This window comes from Palaemon carinicauda, chromosome 8, assembly GCF_036898095.1.
Source record: "Palaemon carinicauda isolate YSFRI2023 chromosome 8, ASM3689809v2, whole genome shotgun sequence".
Lineage (NCBI taxonomy): Eukaryota > Metazoa > Arthropoda > Malacostraca > Decapoda > Palaemonidae > Palaemon > Palaemon carinicauda.
Window position 1 is genome coordinate 164,603,949 of NC_090732.1, and position 19,419 is coordinate 164,623,367.

Consider the following 19,419-nt stretch of genomic DNA (forward strand, 5'->3'; position numbering starts at 1 on the left):
ATACTCAACCCACTCAAACCGTTTATAAAATCCTGCAGTAAATCTCCTCTTATTTGTTTGAGAAAATTTATGAAGGTTTGGAAAAATATAATCACTGCAAATTCTGCAACAGAACCACATGCACATATTTAGCTAGCAGTTAGTGAAGATGCTATACAGTGAGACATCAATAATAGTATGTCTAGGTTCATTGATTTCATAATATCGGTTCATGCTCACACACACACACCCAGAGAGAGAGAGAGAGAGAGAGAGAGAGAGAGAGAGAGAGAGAGAGAGAGAGAGAGAGAGAGAGAGAGAGAGAGAGAGAGAGAGAGAGAGAGAAACCCCTCAGTGCGACCAGTTATTGAGAACACTAGGGAGGGAGAAAGATTGTAAGAACGTTTTGGTCTGGGAATACACAATTAGCGGCAATTTATTATTGCTTATATCAGCGTGAATCATAGATCGCTGAGTTTAAGGTACAACAATAATTTCTGGCGAAGTCAGGGACCCTTCAAAAATCAACTTTTTGTTGTTCGCTAGTCTTAAGCACGAAAAATATAATTAAGTGTGATGTTACAGTGATGATACAAATAGATTTTTGGTAGGAATAATGGGAAACCAGCTGTTGTTACTTTTTGGGGTTTGGGGAGGGCTTGGGGGTGGCAAAGGGAGGCATTCAGGGGAAGGGGATTCTTGTTCCCCTTCCCCCTCCAATTACGCCCCTCCTCCGGCCGAGCTGTCTAGTTCATGGATATACCATGAAAGGCAATGGAAATATGTTTCAAATTTTGAAAAATACATACTGTATATGGGCAAGAGTAATTTTAAGAATTCTTAATTATGAACAAAAATATGTAGGGCCTTCGCAACTTTAAAGAGCTATATAAGTTATAAAAACGATGGACTAAAGATTGATATGTTATGCAAAAAAAGCACGTTGGCCGGAACTATAGCCTCTGTACCATCATACCATGGTCGTCCATAGTCTTATGGTAGAGTTCGCTTGCTTGGGGGAAACACTCGAACACATTATTCAATCTTATTTATCTCTCTTGTTATTGTGAAGTTTTTGTATGAAAGATTTATTACAACGTTATTGTGCTTAAACTTCATGTAGTTTATCTCCCTGTTCCCTTTCTTCCTCTGTAGACTGCATAAATTAAATACTGTCAGAAATAGTGAATTTTACTAGTTAAATCACATCCAGAAATGAAAAAAAAATTGCATGCTCTTGTTTGAAATATATTTGTGAGTATAATTTACAACTGGAAAAATCTAGAAAATAAAATACGAATTCCACAGCACCATTAGGTAAAATGAAAGCCTAAGTAGGGGTGCCGTTACAAAGACCGAGACCTTACACTACTAAGTTTAAGCTTGTGTTGTGGAGAGAGCAATGAGAAACTGGGAACTCGCTGAAAAGTGAAAACCGTCTTTGGTTTTCTACTGATTCCTGCATTTTAAGAAAAAAAGGGACGAAGATAGAATTGTAAAATAGCGGTAAGTTACGATACGAACTACTGTCTAAACAGCTGTTAAAAGTTTAGGCTAGGATAGTGACGGTACATTCTATTTTATGCTAATAAAGTAACAGCTACGTACTTTGAATACGGCAGTGTACGGGGGTGTCGCAGGGGGTCGTTAGCCCCTCCGTTAGGTAAGGATATGGCTTGTAGGTTAGGTTAGGGGGGGAAGTTTAGTTTAGTTAATGTCTATTCTTAACTCAAATGGGAGGAACTGGCCGCTGAAATACAAAGGCTCCTTGTAATCTGAGCTAACCTGTGTACCCTAATCTATAAATGCTGGATAGTTTGGAGTGAGAGCGTATCTCGGTTGATATATTAGAGAATATCAGAAATTACTTTATATCCCTTAAAATAGAAGTCATTTTTGAAGAAAATATCATTTTGTCATTGTTACGGATGGAAAAGCTTTTCTACCAAAAAAAAAAAAGTGTTTCTTATAGAAAAACGTCCATTTTCGTCGAAAGTGAGACTTATTTTCAGTGCAAATAAAACCTTAATTATCGAAGAAATAATAATCAATATTATTAGCGTGCGCATCTCAGCATGTACCACTTGTCAGTGCATAGTAGCTTGATATTTTTATTTTTATGTGAGCGAAGGGAGTGCGCGGCGGAGCAAAATTTAAAAAAAATATCCACATTCTTAGATGGTCTGACAATTTTCAGTTTATTTGCTGTTGAAAGAAAGGTCAAATTTAGTGAAAGCACGTTATTTGCCACAGGAAAAACTATTTTTTCTGTTCAAAATGTTCCGTCTGTAACTACAATTTTAGTGAAAACAGTAGTTTACTTACAGAAAAAAACATTTATTAGAAAAGGTTTTTCTGACTGGAACTATAATAAAACCCATATAATTATCAAGTCCAAAGCCTGATAATTTCCAGTAGAAACAGTGGTAGATATATGATACTTTAATTTATAGGTAGTAGGTTGGCCAGGGAACCAGCCACCCATTGAGATACTACTGCTAGAGAATTTTGGGGTCCTTTGACTGACCAGACAGTACTACATTGGATCCTTCTCTGTGGTTACGGTTCCTTTTCTCTTTGTCTTCTCATAAACTAGACCGAATAGTCCGGCCTATTCTTTACATATTCTCTTCTGTTCCCATACACTGAGATTACCAAAGAATTCTACTTCTCTCAAGGGGTTAACTACTGCACTGTAATTGTTCAGTAGCCACTTTCCTCTTGGTAATGGTTGGAGAGACACACTTATCTGTGATAAGCAGCTCTTCTAGGAGAAGGACACTCCAAAATCAAACCATTGTTCTCTAGTCTTGGGTAGTGCTATTAGCCTCTGTACCATGGCCTTCTACTTTCTTGGGTTAGAGCTTTCTTGATTGAGGATATGCTTGGGCTCACTATTCTATTTTATTTTTCTTCCTCTTCTTTTGTTAGTTTTTATAGTTTATATAGGAAATATTTATTTTAATGTTACTGTTCTTAAGATATTTTAATTTTCCTTGTTTCCTTTCCTCACTGGGCTATTTTCCTTGTTGGAGACCTTGGGCTTATAGCATCCTGCTTTTCCAACTAGGGTTGTAGCTTAACAAGTAGTAGTAATAATAATAATACTGATAGTAATAATAATAGCCAAATACAGGAACCATAGATTTTTCTTACTCGCTATCTTGTGTTTTATGCATTTCTGACCAATGATTATTGGGCCAAACCACCCGTTTGCAAGTTTTTGGATGCTCATATAAAAACAATTATGGGAGACTGCTGCGGGAAACCGGGTTATTTTTGGTTTTGGAAATACCCAAAACGACTGATTTCACCCATATTAACGGCCAGAAATGCAAAATAAACACAAGTTAACCAGTAGGATAAATAGATGGCTCATGTAATTGGCTGAAAATTTAATTATCAATTATCTATAATTTACTTCACTTGCTAAGCCTACTAATGGTTTTTGCTCTGCCGTGGCTCGCTATGCTCGCAAAATTAACATAACATCACTGCTCCTATGTGCTGGCAAGCGGTACATGTTGAGCTGCACTCACAAGCCCTGTGGGTAATTTTTTTTTATTTTTTACTTTTGATGTAATCACCAATAACTATACTATACACTGAAAAGGGAGCGTTTTCAAGTGCCAACATACATGAAATTACTTTAAATTTTGAAATAGATTGTGCTTTCCTTTTTGAGACATCTTTGTGATGGTAGTCAAGCTGAAACTGAAGGGGAGGGTGGAAGGAAAATGGCTGTTTTGGAACAACATCCGGGTACGTGTGCATAAATATATGGAAGCTCGTAATTGGTTATAAAAGCCAGGTAATGATTACATCGTACAAAAAACAGAACAGCTGGCAAAAGCGAATGCAAGCAATGCCTGTGTAATAATGCACCATCAGTCTCCTAAATGTAACAAATGGGCTTAGAGTGAGAAATAGACTTCATATTTGAATCGACTAATACGTAAGTTATCATACCCCAACCCTAATTAAACATAGAGAAAAATGCCAAACTAGCCAGAATTTGTCCATTTCTTATAGCAAATTTCAGTTTTTTAGTAATTAAAATATCGTATATTAACACATGCCTCTTGAAATATGGTTTTCAGTTGTAACTTGTTTTAAATGTTTGTTTTTTTATATCTTGAAGATATGGGTTTCTGGTGAATATCATTTCAGTGCTTGCACTGTGAGCAAATCATAAGTAAGGCTACTCACAAGTCTAGAAATTGGTTTTACCTGGTATACACTGACTGCCCTGGTGTTATAACATGCAAGGTTGGTCATCCATTTGGAACATAGGATCATGCATTGGTTTCGATAGTAATTAAGAATGAGCAGCCTGTCTCTGTTGTGTTACACTGAAGATGTAAATAAAATCCCAAGAAGACTGGAATGGCATTTTGAGTTATCTTTTGCATTTAAAATTGTCATAATTGTATAAAGGGCCAGAACCTGATGTTATTTTGAATGAAAATCTGGTCAACATAATTGATGGGCATATCCCTTTTTGTGTGTTAGAATACTTAGTTGAAGGATGAACCCTAGTTCAATGATGATTGTAGATGGGCTTATTTGGAAAAACAGGAGAGGTAACCGATTAGATTTGATATGTAATAACTATACTCTACTGAGAGCTGTTTCTGAGAGAGTTTATGCTTCAATTGAAAAAGAATACAATTTGACCATAAATGAAACCCTATCTGGGACAGCCCAGAAGCATATAGAGTGGGCTAACATCAAATCTGCACTTTTTAGTGTAGACCTAACCATTCTTCCTGTACTTAACCAGGTGGCTCTGTCATTCAGTGTCCAAAGAGAAAGGCAATTCTTTTGGTTGATGTGTTTGACAGTAGCAGAGTAAAGAGTTGAAGTTGTGGTAGCCTATTGGCAATCTACTGGACTGGGGTTTGCGACCCGCTCAAATTGATAGTTTCTTGTAGTGTCTGCAACCTCACTATTCTTGTGAGATCGGGAGGGGGCGTTTGAAGGAGCCTACAGGTCTACCTGCCGAGTCATCAACAGCCATTGCCTAGCCCTCCTTGGTCTTAGCTTGAGTGGAGAGGGGCCTTGGTAAGTCTCTAGAGGGCATTGTCACTGTGCCGTGCCTCTTGTCTTTACTGGACCGTGATGCTTATGTAGAAGTAGACCCAAGTGGTATTTATTCCTACGCGGGTACAAACTTCTGAGTCATTTATATGTGGTTTATTTTCTACAATCAAAAGGAAAGATAGGTGCTTAATTGGTAACTATGATAGGTTACTAGGCAACTCCACTGCTGAAAAGTGGTACGTGCTGCTGCGAGACAAGCTTCACTTCTCTCCGTGTCGTCCTGTCTAGAACGTGACTTCCCATTGCCGTTCTACGATCACAACTTACTCCACACTGGATTACCCTTGTAGTGCTTTCTGTGCTCTGAGGGCTGTGTCTAGTGTTGCTAGTGTTTTGCAGACCTGCCCTGACCTTGATGACAGTTTCACGAGTCAGGTTGAGATAGAGATTTTATCTTAATTATACAAATATGAGTCCTTGGTTATACTTCCTGCCTCAACTACCCATTAAGTTGTAGGTTCAAGGTCAGAGTGACTACTTAATGTGATGTAGGTGGGGTGCAGTTCCTCACCATTCATCAGTAGCTACCAAAACCTCCTTATAAATCTTTAAAAGCCTAGTTCTAGGTATGCTGAAAATATACTCCTATTAAAGGGCAGGTTTGCATAGTTAGGGAAAATACAAAATCATTTAGAATTTTGTGACTTTAACTGATTTGTATTTTATGAAAGAAATTTTTGAGAGGTATATTGTATCTGCTGAACACTAGTCATAAATTCTTTTGGGATATCAGTAATAGTCGTGGCTAAATATCTTGAAAATTATTTAATCTGTTTAGTATTTTTATGGTTGTAAGCAAAGGAAATACTGTTGTATATATGTCAAGTTCACATAATCTTTATAAGTTATAGAATAGCACATTTATCAAGAATAAAACAAAAAAGTTTTCAGACTTGTACTGCCTTTTGTACTAAGCAGTGTACACAATTGATTACGAGTAGGTGGTGCTCGTAATCTGTTTTTGTATTTTAAATTCCAATTACAATGCAGTTTAAAAACATTCAGGTAATTTTATATCACAGTTTCATTTTCTTGTCTATATTCATATATAATAAGTTGGAATTTGCACTTTTCTGAAGACAATATATTTCCTTTAACATAAAGTCAGATCTTACCATTTTCAGGGAGAAAATCTTGGAATTTCATAAATCAATATTTTCAATATTAAACTTACCCGATGATCATATAGCTGTCAGCTCTGCTGCCCGACAGAAAAACCTACGGGCGGAATACGCTAGCGATCGCTATACAGGTGGGGGTGTACATCAACAGCGCCATCTGTCAAGTAGGTACTCAAGTACTCGATGTCAACACAGAACCAATTTTCTCTCTGTCGTGCCACTGGCAAGACCTACTAAATACGCTGTTACTAACTGGATTTGTTTTCACAACTATTTGGTGAAGTACACTATTCCAGTTTTGAGCTTTCGCTATGCAGGGGTTTTATCTTCATTTCAAAACTTGAACTCGTTTTGGATAGATTTAATTATGGTGACAAAGAGAGTAGGGACTCTCTTTCACTTTTAAATGGCCGACCCTTCCCTTAGACGGAAGTGTGTTTAGGTTTTTAGTAATTTTGCTTAACACGTTATAGATCTATATATTTTATATCTCTCCGCCTTTATTAGGCCTCTTCGATTAACTTTCCATTTATTATCAACATATAAAAATAAATTTTTATGTTTTGTTTATTTGCGACCTTTCCTGATAGTAGGCGGTCCTAACTTGGAACCGAAGTTAATCAACGTTGAGCCCGTTATATCGTATTTTACCTTTAAAGAATTTATAACTTTTTAAATTTAATGTTTTATGAAAGAATTTCTTTGATAGTCTCGTACTGTTTTCAAAGATGAACTAACGTTTAGTTTTTTTTTTAGTCTACGCAGTTGTTGACGTTCAGTACGTTCAACATGCGCTCTATCGTTACGATAGAGAGAGAGAGTGTTTCACGGTTTCACTTTGCAGTAAGAGTAAACCGATTCTGGCGTTTCGTTCATTCTTTCTTAGCTTAAATGGTTTAAATTCTAAATTAAAGGAACTTTTTATTTGGAAAACCTTTCAGTTTTTTCCTTTAGCAAATAACATGTTTTGACGATTTATAATTGGGCTCTTCTCTCAGGTGCGAATCAAGAGAGAAAGAGAGAGAGAGATAGAGACGGAGGGAGAGAGAGGAAAAAAAACGTTTCGTTCAAGCGGGTAACGTTGTTCTCGTTTTACTCTCCTCCCTAGTCGCTGTAGGGGAAGAAGGTAAAACGTTTCTAGGGTTTTATTCTTGTTCCCAGGCTATGTGCGGTGAGAGATTGTAAACGTAGTTTATTTGATCTAGTGTTTAGTCTCTTTCCCAGCCACTGAATTCTTTATCTTTATATATGTTTTCTGTTGCATTATACGACTGTTTTCGCAATTACTACCTTTTAATGAAGGGTAGGATTGCGTGTTTCAGGTAGAAATCAGTAAAAGTTTCGATTTCAGTGAAATAATTGCAAAACAGAAAATCAAAGTGATAAAGTGATATGCGCAAAGTGTTACAGTGTTGCGTCCGAGGGTTCGTCTGTTCGTGCCTGTCGTTCACCTAGTCCGGGACCTCTTGCAAGCTCCCAAGCCCAGGGGAGAAGTAATGTCGAACGACTTATGGGTTCGTCAGGCCTTGATCAACGAACAGACGTTTTTCCCTCTGTGGTTTCGGGCGTATCTACCAAGATCGCCCCACCCACACAAAGACGAGAGAGCCCATTTACTTCTCGTCTGCGGAAGAGGTTTCTCGTAAGAAACCTTGGACCAAGGTCTCGCAGCTTATTAAGTGCAAGTCGGTCCCTTCCGCGCATGTCCAACGGCCCAGGTGTAGCCACTGGGTCAGTTCGGACTCGCTGCAGTCATCCGACGACTGCACACCTCCCAAGAGAGGCAAGGTGGTACCGCAACAGGCAGTAACTCCGTCTGTTGCCGCACCCACTGTTTTAGACCCTCAGTCACAACGGACAGTAGCTCCGTCTGTTGCCGCTTTTGTAGACCCTAAGTGGTCTTTACTGCAGTCTATGCAGACTCAATTAGCTGCGGTTATGCAGGAGTTTCGTGCGGAGAAGGTTAACGCTGCACCCGTTAGCCTACAACCTGCCACGGTTGTGCGCCCAGCTCACGCTGAGGCTGCCTGCTCCCACACTCCGACTGCGGAGAAGGTTGACGATGCACCCGTTTGCCTACAACCTGCCACGGTTGTGCGCCCAGCAGACGCTGCGGCTGCCTGCTCCCACACTCTGGCTGTGAGAGCTCCTCCACCCATGCGCAGTCGACCCTGCCAGACGCATGCTGACTCCCACAGACGCACGGAGCACTCCGTTGACGTGCGTGTGCTACCACAACAACAGGAGGGTGGAGTTAAGCTGCCGTGTTTTGACACGGTGCGTCAGCCTCCGCAACCCACTGTGGTTACCGCCACTCGCCAGCAGCAGACTAGTCAGTCAGGAGTTGAGGCTTCCCCACACAGCTTTGGTTGTTGCCAACTCACAGACTGTCAAGCAGTTACATAACGTTGCCTTCTGGTCTGCTACTAATGCACCAGTGCTGTATGTCCTCACGCGCCTGTTGTGGTTGACAGTTCAGTTTTTTGACAGTTCACAGACTGTCTGCAGTTACATAACGTTACCTTCTGGTCTGCTGCTAATGCACCAGTGCTGCATGTCCTCACGCACCTGTTGTGGTTGACAGTTCAGTTTTTGACAGTTCACAGACTGTCATGCAGTTACATAACGTTGCCTTCTGGTCTGCTGCTAATGCACCAGTGAGACCCTCACTGAGATAACCTAGCTTTTCTCGGACAAGGTTCCTGTAGATGAGAAAATGCTGTTCTCCCTCCTACTGATATTCCTTTGAGGACTCTGTCATTTGGAGAGGAGCCTTAAGCTGCTTAGCCTCCTATGAACTTTTGTTGAGCCTTTAAAGTTTTGCTGTACTATTATGTCACACATAACAAGGCTTCCAGGGATGGTAAATGGTTCCGCTTCAGTCGCTAACCCCGTCTGTTGCCACACCTGCTCCCGTAGACCCTAATGGGCTTTGCTGCAAGACATGCAGTCCAAGCTTGTGTCCTTGATAGAGGACTTAATATGGAGAAGAACCTTCTGGCCAACAACCTTCCTACCGGTTGGTTGTGCGCCCTGTTGACGCTGAGGTATCCTACTCGCGTCCGCCAGTTGAGGTGGTTCCTCCACCGATGCGACCCAGTGTGGGTTGCCAGTCGCACGTTGACGTTAAGCGACGCTCGGAGGTGGTTGTTGACGTTCAGTGTGTCACTAGGAAGACGTTCAACAACCAGCAGAGGTGACTTGTTGTGACGCAGTGCGTCAACCTCAGCAACCCGGTAGGGTGTTGACTGCACAACCCAGGCAGTCTAGACAGTTTCGGGTTGACGCTGTACTTCCTCGCGTCCCCATGGTTGACAGTTCACAGACTGTGCAGCAGTACCATGATATTGCGTCCGGCTCCGTCACGCATCCACCAGTGCGACCGGATTCAGCGAGTCAGACGTTGCCCACTCCGTTGCCGTTTCCTCATCAGTTTCGGATGAGGAACCCTCTGATGAGGACGTTGCTGAACAAGACGATCAACCCCCAGCCCTGCTATCCATCCAGAAGATGCTGAAGAAGGAACGCTGCCCTGTCAGGCTGTAGATGAGTCTGGTAAGGACTCTGTCATCCGTGGTTCAATTTGTGTCACTAGGAAGACTACACCTCCGTCCTCTTCTATACCATCTAGCTTTTCACTGGAAAAAGGACAAGACGCTAAAAGCGGTCTCGATCCCGATTTCCGGAAAGTTAAAGTCTGGTCTGACTTGGTGAAAGGACTTTTTCAACCTTAGAAAGGGTCTTCCCCTGACTGTTCAGTCTCCCAACCACGTTCTCTTCTCGGACGCATCGGACGTAGGCTGGGGTGCGACATTAGACGGTACGGAATGCTCGGGATTATGGAACTCGAGTCAAAGGACAATGCATTTCAACTGCAAGAAGCTACTGGCAGTACGTCTGACCTGGAAAAGCTTCAGGTCTCTCCTTCAAGGCAAAGTGGTGGAGGTGAACTCGGACAACACCTGGCTTTGACGTACATCTCCAAGCAAGGAGGGACCTACTCTCTGACATGGTACGAGATCGCAAGGGACCTCCTCACCTGGTCAACAGGTCTAGACTTTTCACTAGTAACGAGGTTCATCCAAGGCTACTTGAATGTCTTAGCAGTTTGTCTCAGTCGGAAGGGACAAATAATTCCAACAGAATGGACCCTCCACAAGGATGTATGCAAGAGACTTTGGGCCACCTGGGGCCAGCCAACCATAGATCTCTTTGCAACCTCGATGACCAAGAGGCTCCCAATAGTTTGCTCACCTATCCCGGACCCAGCAGTAGTTCATATAGATGCCTTTCTACTAGATTGGTCACATCTAGATCGATATGCATTCCCTCCGTTCAAGATTGTCAACAAGGTACTGCAGAAGTTCGCCTCTCACGAAGGGACAAGGTTGACGCTAGTTGCTTCCCTCTGGCCCGCGAGAGAATGACTCACCGAGGTACTTCGATGGCTAGTAGACGTTCCCCGAACACTTCCCCTAAGGGTGGACCTTCTACGTCAGCCACGCGTAAAGAAGGTACACCAAGGCCTCCACGCTCTTCGTCTGACTGCCTTCAGACTATCGAAAGACTCTCAAGAGCTAGAGGCTTTTCGAAGGAGGCAACCAGAGCGTTTGCTAGAGCAAGGAGAACATCCACCCTTAGAATCTACCAATCGAAGTGGGAAATCTTCCGAAACTGGTGCAAGTCAGTATCCGTATCCTCGACCAGTACCTCTGTAACTCAAATAGCTGTCTTTCTCTTATATCTGAGGAAAGAACGATCTCTTTCAGCTCCCACTTTCAAGGGTTACCGAAGCATGTTGGCATCAGTCTTCCGTCACATAGGCTTAGATCTTTCCAACAATAAAGATCTACAGGACCTCCTTAAGTCTTTTGAGACCACGAAGGAGCGTCGTTTTGTTACACCTGGTTGGAATTTAGACGTGGTACTAAGATTCCTTATGTCAGACAGGTTCGAACCGCTTCAATCAGCCTCCCTGAAAGATCTCACCTTTAAGACTCTTTTCCTGATATGCTTAACCACAGCTAAGAGAGTCAGTGAGATTCATGCCTTCAGCAAGAACATCGGATTCTCATCCGAAACGGCTACATGTTCTACAACTTGGTTTTCTAGCCAAACACGAGCTGCCTTCTCGGCCTTTACCAATATCGTTCGATATTCCAAACTTATCGTATGGTTGGAAATGAACTAGAAAGAGTATTAGGTCCTGTAAGAGCTCTTAAGTTCTATTTAAAAACCTTTACGAGGCCCGTCTGAAGCTTTATGGTGTTCAGTTAAGAATCCATCTTTGCCTATGTCAAAGAATGCTTTATCCTTTTTTATCAGACTGTTAATACGAGAAGCTCATTCCCATCTGAATGAGGAAGACCAAGCTTTGCTGAAGGTAAGGACACACGAAGTTAGAGCTGTCGCAACTTCCGTGGCCTTTAAATAAAATAGATCTCTGCAAAGATATTCGACGCAACCTATTGGAAAAGCAAATCAGTGTTTGCGTCTTTTATCTTAAGAATGTCCAGTCTCTTTACGAGAACTGCTACAATCTGGGACCATTCGTAGCAACGAGTGCAGTAGTGGTGAGGGCTCCACCACTACAATTCCCTAATTCCATAACCTTTTTAATCTTTCTCTTGAAATGTTTTATTATTGTTTTTGGGTTGTCCGGAAGGCTAAGAAGCCTTTCGCATCCTACTTGATTTGGCGGGTGGTCAAAGTCATTTCTTGAGAAGCGCCTAGATTAGAGGTTTTGATGAGGACCTTTAGTATGGGTTGCAACCCTTCATACTTCAGCTCCTAGGAGTCGCTCAGCATCCTATGAGGATCGCGAGGCTCAGTAAGGAAGACGTACTTAAAAAGGCAGAGTAATTGTTCAAGTCGACTTCCTTACCAGGTACTTATTTATTTTATGTTTGTTATTTTGAATAACTGCTAAAATGAAATACGGAATACTTAGCTCATAATAATGTCAACATGTAATGCTGGTCTCTACCCACCCCCCTGGGTGTGAATCAGCTATATGATCATCGGGTAAGTTTAATATTGAAAAATGTTATTTTCATTAGTAAAATAAATTTTTGAATATACTTACCCGATGATCATAAATTAAAGGACCCACCCGTCCTCCCCAATAGAGACCCAGTGGACAGAGGAGAAAATTGGTTCTGTGTTGACATCGAGTACTTGAGTACCTACTTGACAGATGGCGCTGTTGATGTACACCCCCACCTGTATAGCGATCGCTGGCGTATTCCGCCCGTAGGTTTTCTGTCGGGCAGCAGAGCTGACAGCTATATGATCATCGGGTAAGTATATTCAAAAATTTATTTTACTAATGAAAATAACATTTTATGGGGTTTAATGTGCTATGATTTTCAAGGGCTTTGCAGTAAAAGGCTAAAACGGTTATCCTAATGCGACATAAATTAATAGAGAAATATTGTCTATCCTACTCTATGGCCAGTGTTTCAATGTGTAAAGCATAGATTCGGTGAGTTTAAGAGAGTCCCATGAGCACGAGCTCCATAGAATCCGTCACAGCACCTCCAGTACTGAAATAATCGGGCAACCGATAAAACATCATTACCAAGAACCAATACTATACTGGAGATGATGCTACTTGAGCACTAACTTGCACCAATTTAAGGCAGTCGGTCAGTTTCAGAATACTCAGACCAAGAAGCCAATTTAACAGGGGCTAATTGTATTCTAATGACCTCCTTTATAAAGAAAGCTGATCCTCTTTCCATCCTTAAAATCCATGATGTGAGAAAATTGCCTTCACTTAAGCATTCTGCACTAATATGCAATTTTAGAAGATAACAGAGCTCCATGAATTGTCTAGGCATAGTGTGTTTATTAAACACTACCTGAAACAAATGCAAGTGTGGTGCAACATGCATGGGTGATACTCAACTTGTTTGTGGCACCTATGAAGGGAAATCAGATATGAGGAGGGTCGCATCATCCAGGCCCTTCAACAGAAGGATAATGATGGGCATCCAGCTTTTTTTTATTTACAGAGATTTCCCTCATAAGATCAGTGTCAGACTTGTTAGTTTTTCTTTTCGTTTACATCCACATGATTGCATTGTTTGCCTGGTTGCTGACTGTTAGCCTTTATGGTACAAGAGTCAACTCGGGTAGTGCTCTGGTATTAGTCCCTGGAGACCACACTACATTAACCCCTAAAAAAGGGTTTTGACAAATGCAAGTTCTATTTTTGGGAAGGTGCTGTGTGGCCTCTAAAGACTTTCCCGTAAAATGCTAGAGCAGGTAATCCAATGTGACAAATTACCAAAGAAATATTGTCTGGCCTGCTCCACAATTAGTTTTTCAATTTACAAAGCACAGACACAGTGTATGTAAGGGCAATCCATAAGTTCAACTATTATTGAATCCTCCAAAGCACCTTGAATACTGAAATCACTGGGAAACCAATGATACGTCATCACCAAGAACAAATACGATACTAGATACAATGCTACTTGTGCATTAATTATAAAGTCAAGAGTGAGAATCAAATGTCCGCCTTTTCTGCATGAGGCTAGGGAAGAGGGAATGTCATGGCAACCCCACAACACTTCCAAATTTCCTTTGTTAAGCCACTCCTATGAGTAAAATATTTATTCACAATTATATAATGCCAAATACTGTACCGTACAATCTTTAGTAGAAACAATGAAAGAAATGACTATTACCCAAGGTCTCAAAAATTCACTTTTATAACCATATTAGACTCAACATGCTCTCCTCTCTTGTGTAACTGAGTATACTGTTGTGTATTTAGACTGAAGTAACTCATTTTTTTTATGTATTTGCAGTTAAAGTGCATTAAAACTCATAATTGTGAGTGAACCTTAAATAAAAACATAAAATATTGAGTTTTATTGGACAAAATACAGCACAGCATACTCGGTTATAGGACCAAGTAGAGTAAGTTGAGACAATTTTATGTTAAGTAAATTTTCAATCCCTTGTGTAATAATTGCTTCTTATCTTCTATTTTATGTAAATAACTAAGAAGGTCTCTTGCAAATGGTAAGGTCTGACTATATTTAGAAGCCAAGACCTGACCAAGTTTTCTATTCACTGCTACTATTGTTAAAGATTTGACTAAAGTTTTGCAAACACTGTTGACAGCTTTGTGTGCAAGTAATATGTCAAAGGTTATTTAATGTTAAAAAGTAAAGGATTGGTGTGCTCTTAATTTTCAGAGATGGTGTATTGTGCCGTGTATGGTTGCAAGTCTTCCAACAAGAGTAGAGAAAAAATTATTTTCCATAGATTCCCAAATAATACTGCCGAGGCTGCCAAATGGTTGCAGTTCTGCCGAAGGGCAGACAGCGTTAACCTTAAAAATGCTACAGTTTGTGGACTACATTTTAAACCAAGTGACTATCGTCGGAACTTGTGTCATGAGGAGTTGAATCCAGGTCAGCCAGAAAGACGTCCTAAATTGAAGCGTGGTGCTGTTCCTTCAGTTGCTGTACCAAACTGGTAAGGAATATTGAATGCAAGACTGTACTGTAATTTGTAGAATCTCACAACTATTTACTACTATCAAAGCTCTGTCATTAGATCCATATGCAAGGAGAAAGTTAGTTTCCAGAGAACAGCTGCTGGCATCAACCTTTTAAGCGCCAACCCTTCATCAAATGATTTAGCCCTCAAGCCTCAGGCCCTTTTTATGGACATTTTACTTTACTCATCTTAGTACCAAAACTAGACGAGTTAGGTCTTTACAACAGTTATAATCTTATACTGTAGTTGAATAAATTTAAATTCCATTGATATATGATGGTACATATTTTGTTAAATATTCATGCATGTAAATATAAGAAAGAGGAAAAATACTGTTTATTACTGGATGTAAATTACATCATATGTCACTAAAGGGATTAGAAATAGTGAACTTGAGTTATATCCAATGGTGCTCAAAGGGTTAAGCTGTTGATCGGCCAAATTTGTTTTGCTCTGAATTTTATGTTATTGACAATTTGTTTTTTGTCATTTAAAAAATGTACCTTTCATTAATTTCTTTTTATGTTACGGGTAGTAATTACCAGATGATTTAGGATTTTAGTGTAAAAGTCACTGAAGAGATACAGGGCTGTTTCAGCACTGGCTTGTCAACTCTCTTGATGTCCTCTTCTCTTGATCTTCCCGGCCTACACTTTTATTGAATATTATGAAATGCTCTATATATTCCCCTTTTAAACTGAACACTTAACTTCATTGGAAATACCACACATTTTATAATGTAGTGTTTTAATTCATATCTGCATTGACGTTTTACTACTGATAGGGGGTTGTATATAATGAACATCTATTTAGAATTAGTAGCTTTTTCACTTTCTATGCCCCAGGATTAAAAGATATTTGTTCCGTAACTGAAATACAAACCACGCTATTTACATGGGGTAATTACTTCGGCGTAGCTGAATGACGAGCCATAAAAGTTGTAACGAGGGTTTACTACCCCGCCGCTAGGGAGAGGTAGCTAGCTAACCCCCCCCCCCCCCCTCATACACACCGGTGAATGCTTCACTTCACTTTTGGCTCGGGCAGAGAACAGACCTGTCTGCTCTCTCCCTCGCTTTGTCTGCCATATTTAATCTGTTTTTGGTTTTTCTTTTTCAGTGTGTTTGAAGTTGGCCTCTCCTACTATGCGCACTTGCCCTGGACTTCCCGGCTGCCCTTGTGGGACCTTTATGTCGGCTGTCGACACCGATCCCCACACCTTATGTCCTCACTGTAGGGGCCATCGGTGTGATAGTGGTAATGTTGGTATAGAATGTAGGGAGTGGTCTACCTCCCAGTGGGAGAGGTTTGCCCGGCGCCGGAAGAAAGTCTAAAAGGGATCTTTCTCCTTTAGAGGCTTCTTTGAAGAGAGAAAATTCCAGGACTACTTCTTCCGTAGCCCTTTCCTCCTCCGAAGCTCCCCCTCGAGCGGTCTCTTCTGAGAGGCCGGCGAGTGGTAGCGTAGACCTTACTGCTTTTGACCGATCCCGGGGTGTGGGAGAGGTAGTCCCCTCCCTTAGTGAGGCGGCTGCTTCTCCTCCCCCGGAGGAGGATTTGAATATGTCTAATCGGGATTTGTTACAGCTTTGGGCTTCCTTGGGGCTGCAGGGTTCGCCCTCCAAGGAAGCCCTGTTTGGCATGATCAAACTTGGTGCAGCTGTCAAACAGTCGCCAACTACAGAAGGGATAGATCCTCTGTCTGTGGTTGACGTTGTTGTGACGGAGACATCTCGTGGGTCTAGTCAAACCCCCATTCCTGTTGCTGAGGTAGCTGACGGCTTAGATTCCCCCTCCGAACACCTTTCGAGGGAGGATCTAAGTCCCACGGTCTCTCCTGCCGGTGATTCTCCCCCTCCGGGGAGTTCACTTACAGAGACTCCTCTGCGGAGGCCCCTTGATGGTCAGCTTGCTGATCCAACGGCCCCTCGTGGGCGTATAAGGCTGAAGGCTCGTCCTCCCCTTCACCGTAGAGGCCTTCCATCCCCTCACAAGGGAGTTAGGAGGCGCCTCTTCAGCTCCTCGTCACCACAGTCCTCTGCGGAGGAGACAACTCGCCATTCGCCGATCCTGCCAGCTACCACCTTAGACCTCTCCAGGGATCGTTCGCGATCCCCTTCGGATGATGGTCGTCCTTCGGGACCCTGTGACCAGTCTCCCTCCAGACCTGCTGACTTGCCGTCACCTTTTGATGGTGCGGATGCGCGTTGCTCGCCACCTGATCCTGCCACTGCGCAGGCACTGGGCCCTTCGGGGCTTAAGGGCCTTGAGCGCAAAACCGCGCCTCTTGCCCTCAAGCGCCAGGTTCTTCCTGCGCGCCCTCCTGCTGCTGCCGCTGTTCCTGTCCTAGTGCCACAGCGCTCACCTGCGCACGTGCGTGCCCCTGTTCCTGCTACGCGCCAGGGTTCCCCTGCGCGCCCACATCCTTCTGCGCCCCAGCGCCCACCAGCAGTTTCTGTTCCAGCGTGCCAGCGCTCACCTGCGCCCCAGCGTTCCCAGGTTCCTGCCTCGTCGCGCGCAGTTCAAGAGGTTCCTACGCTAGCGCACAGGCGCTCACAGGCTCCTCTGGACTCGCAGCACCCGTCTGGAGTTACGCGCGAAGCGCGCCCACACGCAGTTCCAGTCCCAGCTCTCACGTGCTTGCCAGCGCGCTTCTACATCTCAGCGCGCCACCCAGGAGGCGCCTAAGCTTGAGGGTACACTCAGGCACACTATTCTATCTTATTTCTCTTCCTCTTGTTTTGTTAAAGTTTATATAGTTTATATAGGAGAAATTTATTTTAATGTTACTGTTCTTAAAATATTTTATTTTTCCTTTCCTCACTGTGCTATTTTCCCTGTTGGAGCCCCTGGGCTTATAGCACCCTGCTTTTCCAGCTATGGTTGTAGCTTAGCAAATAACAACAACAACAACGGGCGCTCACAGGCACCCCAGGGCTCTCCTACCAGACCGCGCGATCCTGCACGCGTTCCAGCCGCCCGTAACGCTCCGGTTGCGTGCCCAGTTCCAGTTATCAAGGCGCCCCATGCAACCCTCCAGCGCACAACTGTGCGCCCCAATCCAGCCGCGCCTCCTGCTCGCCCACCGCAGCAGCGCACACCAGTGCGTCCACATCCTGATGCGCCCAGCGCGCCCACAAGCTAGTATGCCTGTCCTTTCGGATCAGCGCCTACCTACGCGCCAACGCGCCATCCCCTCCTCGCGCTACCCTGAACCGGCGCTCTCGCGCCCTCGCCCGGTTCTTCCGGATATGCACCCAGGTTCCACTGACCTCTCGCGCCCTCCAGTGCCGCATCAGGATGCTGCTCGTCCTCGTATCCTGCGCGCCACACGCCCTCGCCATCTCCTACGCTTGACCACGCCCACGCCCCCGCCCCATCTCCTGCGCGCCCCCGCACCATCTCCTGCGCGCCCCCGCACCATCTCCTGCGCGCCCCCGCACCATCTCCTGCGCGCCCCCGCACCATCTCCTGCGCGCCCCCGCACCATCTCCTGCGCGCCATCGCTCTCGCGCGCCTGTTGCCTCGCCACCGCGCCACCGCGCCCTCGCGCCCGCTCCACCATCCTCTCTCGCCCACGCCCATGCGTGCACGCCCGCGCGATTCCTGTGTCACGCAATCCTTTCGCGCGCGACCCTGATCAGGGCCCATCACGCGACCCTGATCAGGGCCCATCACGCGACCCTGATCAGGGCCCATCACGCGACCCTGATCAGGGCCCATCACGCGACCCTGATCAGGGCCCATCACGCGACCCTGATCAGGGCCCATCACGCGACCCTGATCAGGGCCCATCACGCGACCCTGATCAGGGCCCATCACGCGACCCTGATCAGGGCCCATCACGCGACCCTGATCAGGGCCCATCACGCGACCCTGATCAGGGCCCATCACGCGACCCTGATCAGGGCCCATCACGCGACCCTGATCAGGGCCCATCACGCGACCTCCAGCGCGAGCGTCGCCAGGCGGACAGGGCTTCGTCTCGTTCCCCTCCCCGCAAGCGCAGAACAGCGCGCTCGCCGGAGGAGGGGCTGTTCCTGAACAGGTCTAAGGACTTCCTTTTCAGCTTCTCAGGCGAACCCGCATTTGTCGACTCCTCCAAGGGATCGAATGATCCCCTTCCCTCCAGAGGGAGTGTTTGACACCGCGATTGTCAGCCAGCAGCCCTGGTTCGGTACCCTGGTCAGAGCTCTTGTGCAGGCGATGAAGCCCGCCCTCTCTGACATGGACCACAAATCAGTGGCAGCTTCCTCCCCCTGAAGAGGAAGAGAGGAGTCTCTCCCGTGGAAACACCTCCAAGGCCTATTTTATCTCCTCGCAGATCCTTGCGCAAGGCTCCTTCCCCCCAAGACTTTCTCTCCCTCCCCTGCGGATGAGGATTACCCATCCTCAGGAGAGTCGGACGAGCCGGACCGTTCCCCCATCGCACCAATGGGGGAAATTCCGCCTCTCCCTGAGAAATCTTCTCGTCCAGGGGTGGAAAAGAGCCTGCACCCATCGTAACTTGAGTCCTGTATCCCGCCCAGAAGGGAACCGAAGGACTCTTAAGACGATCCCTAAATCCTCAACAAGGATCAGGCAGGAACCATCTAGGCCTTCCGAGGATGTCCACGTGTCCCCCCAGGAAGAGCCACTGGGGACGGGAGACTTAGCTGCCAGTCCTTCAGGAGGAGAGCACCAAGAGTCAGAACACTCCTTC

General features: G+C 44.3%; 1 protein-coding gene across 1 annotated transcript in view; it reads left to right on the top strand.

Annotated features, from left to right (window-relative positions):
* The first annotated feature begins 1,585 nt into the window (after positions 1 to 1,585).
* The window catches only part of LOC137646099 (uncharacterized), a 49,950-nt gene continuing 32,116 nt past the window's right edge, over positions 1,586 to 19,419 (top strand). The window contains exons 1-2 of the mRNA XM_068379294.1: positions 1,586 to 1,642; positions 14,414 to 14,696. Coding sequence (XP_068235395.1) covers positions 14,416 to 14,696 — 281 coding nt within the window. The 5' untranslated portion in view covers positions 1,586 to 1,642; positions 14,414 to 14,415. The remainder of the gene's footprint in view (positions 1,643 to 14,413; positions 14,697 to 19,419) is intronic.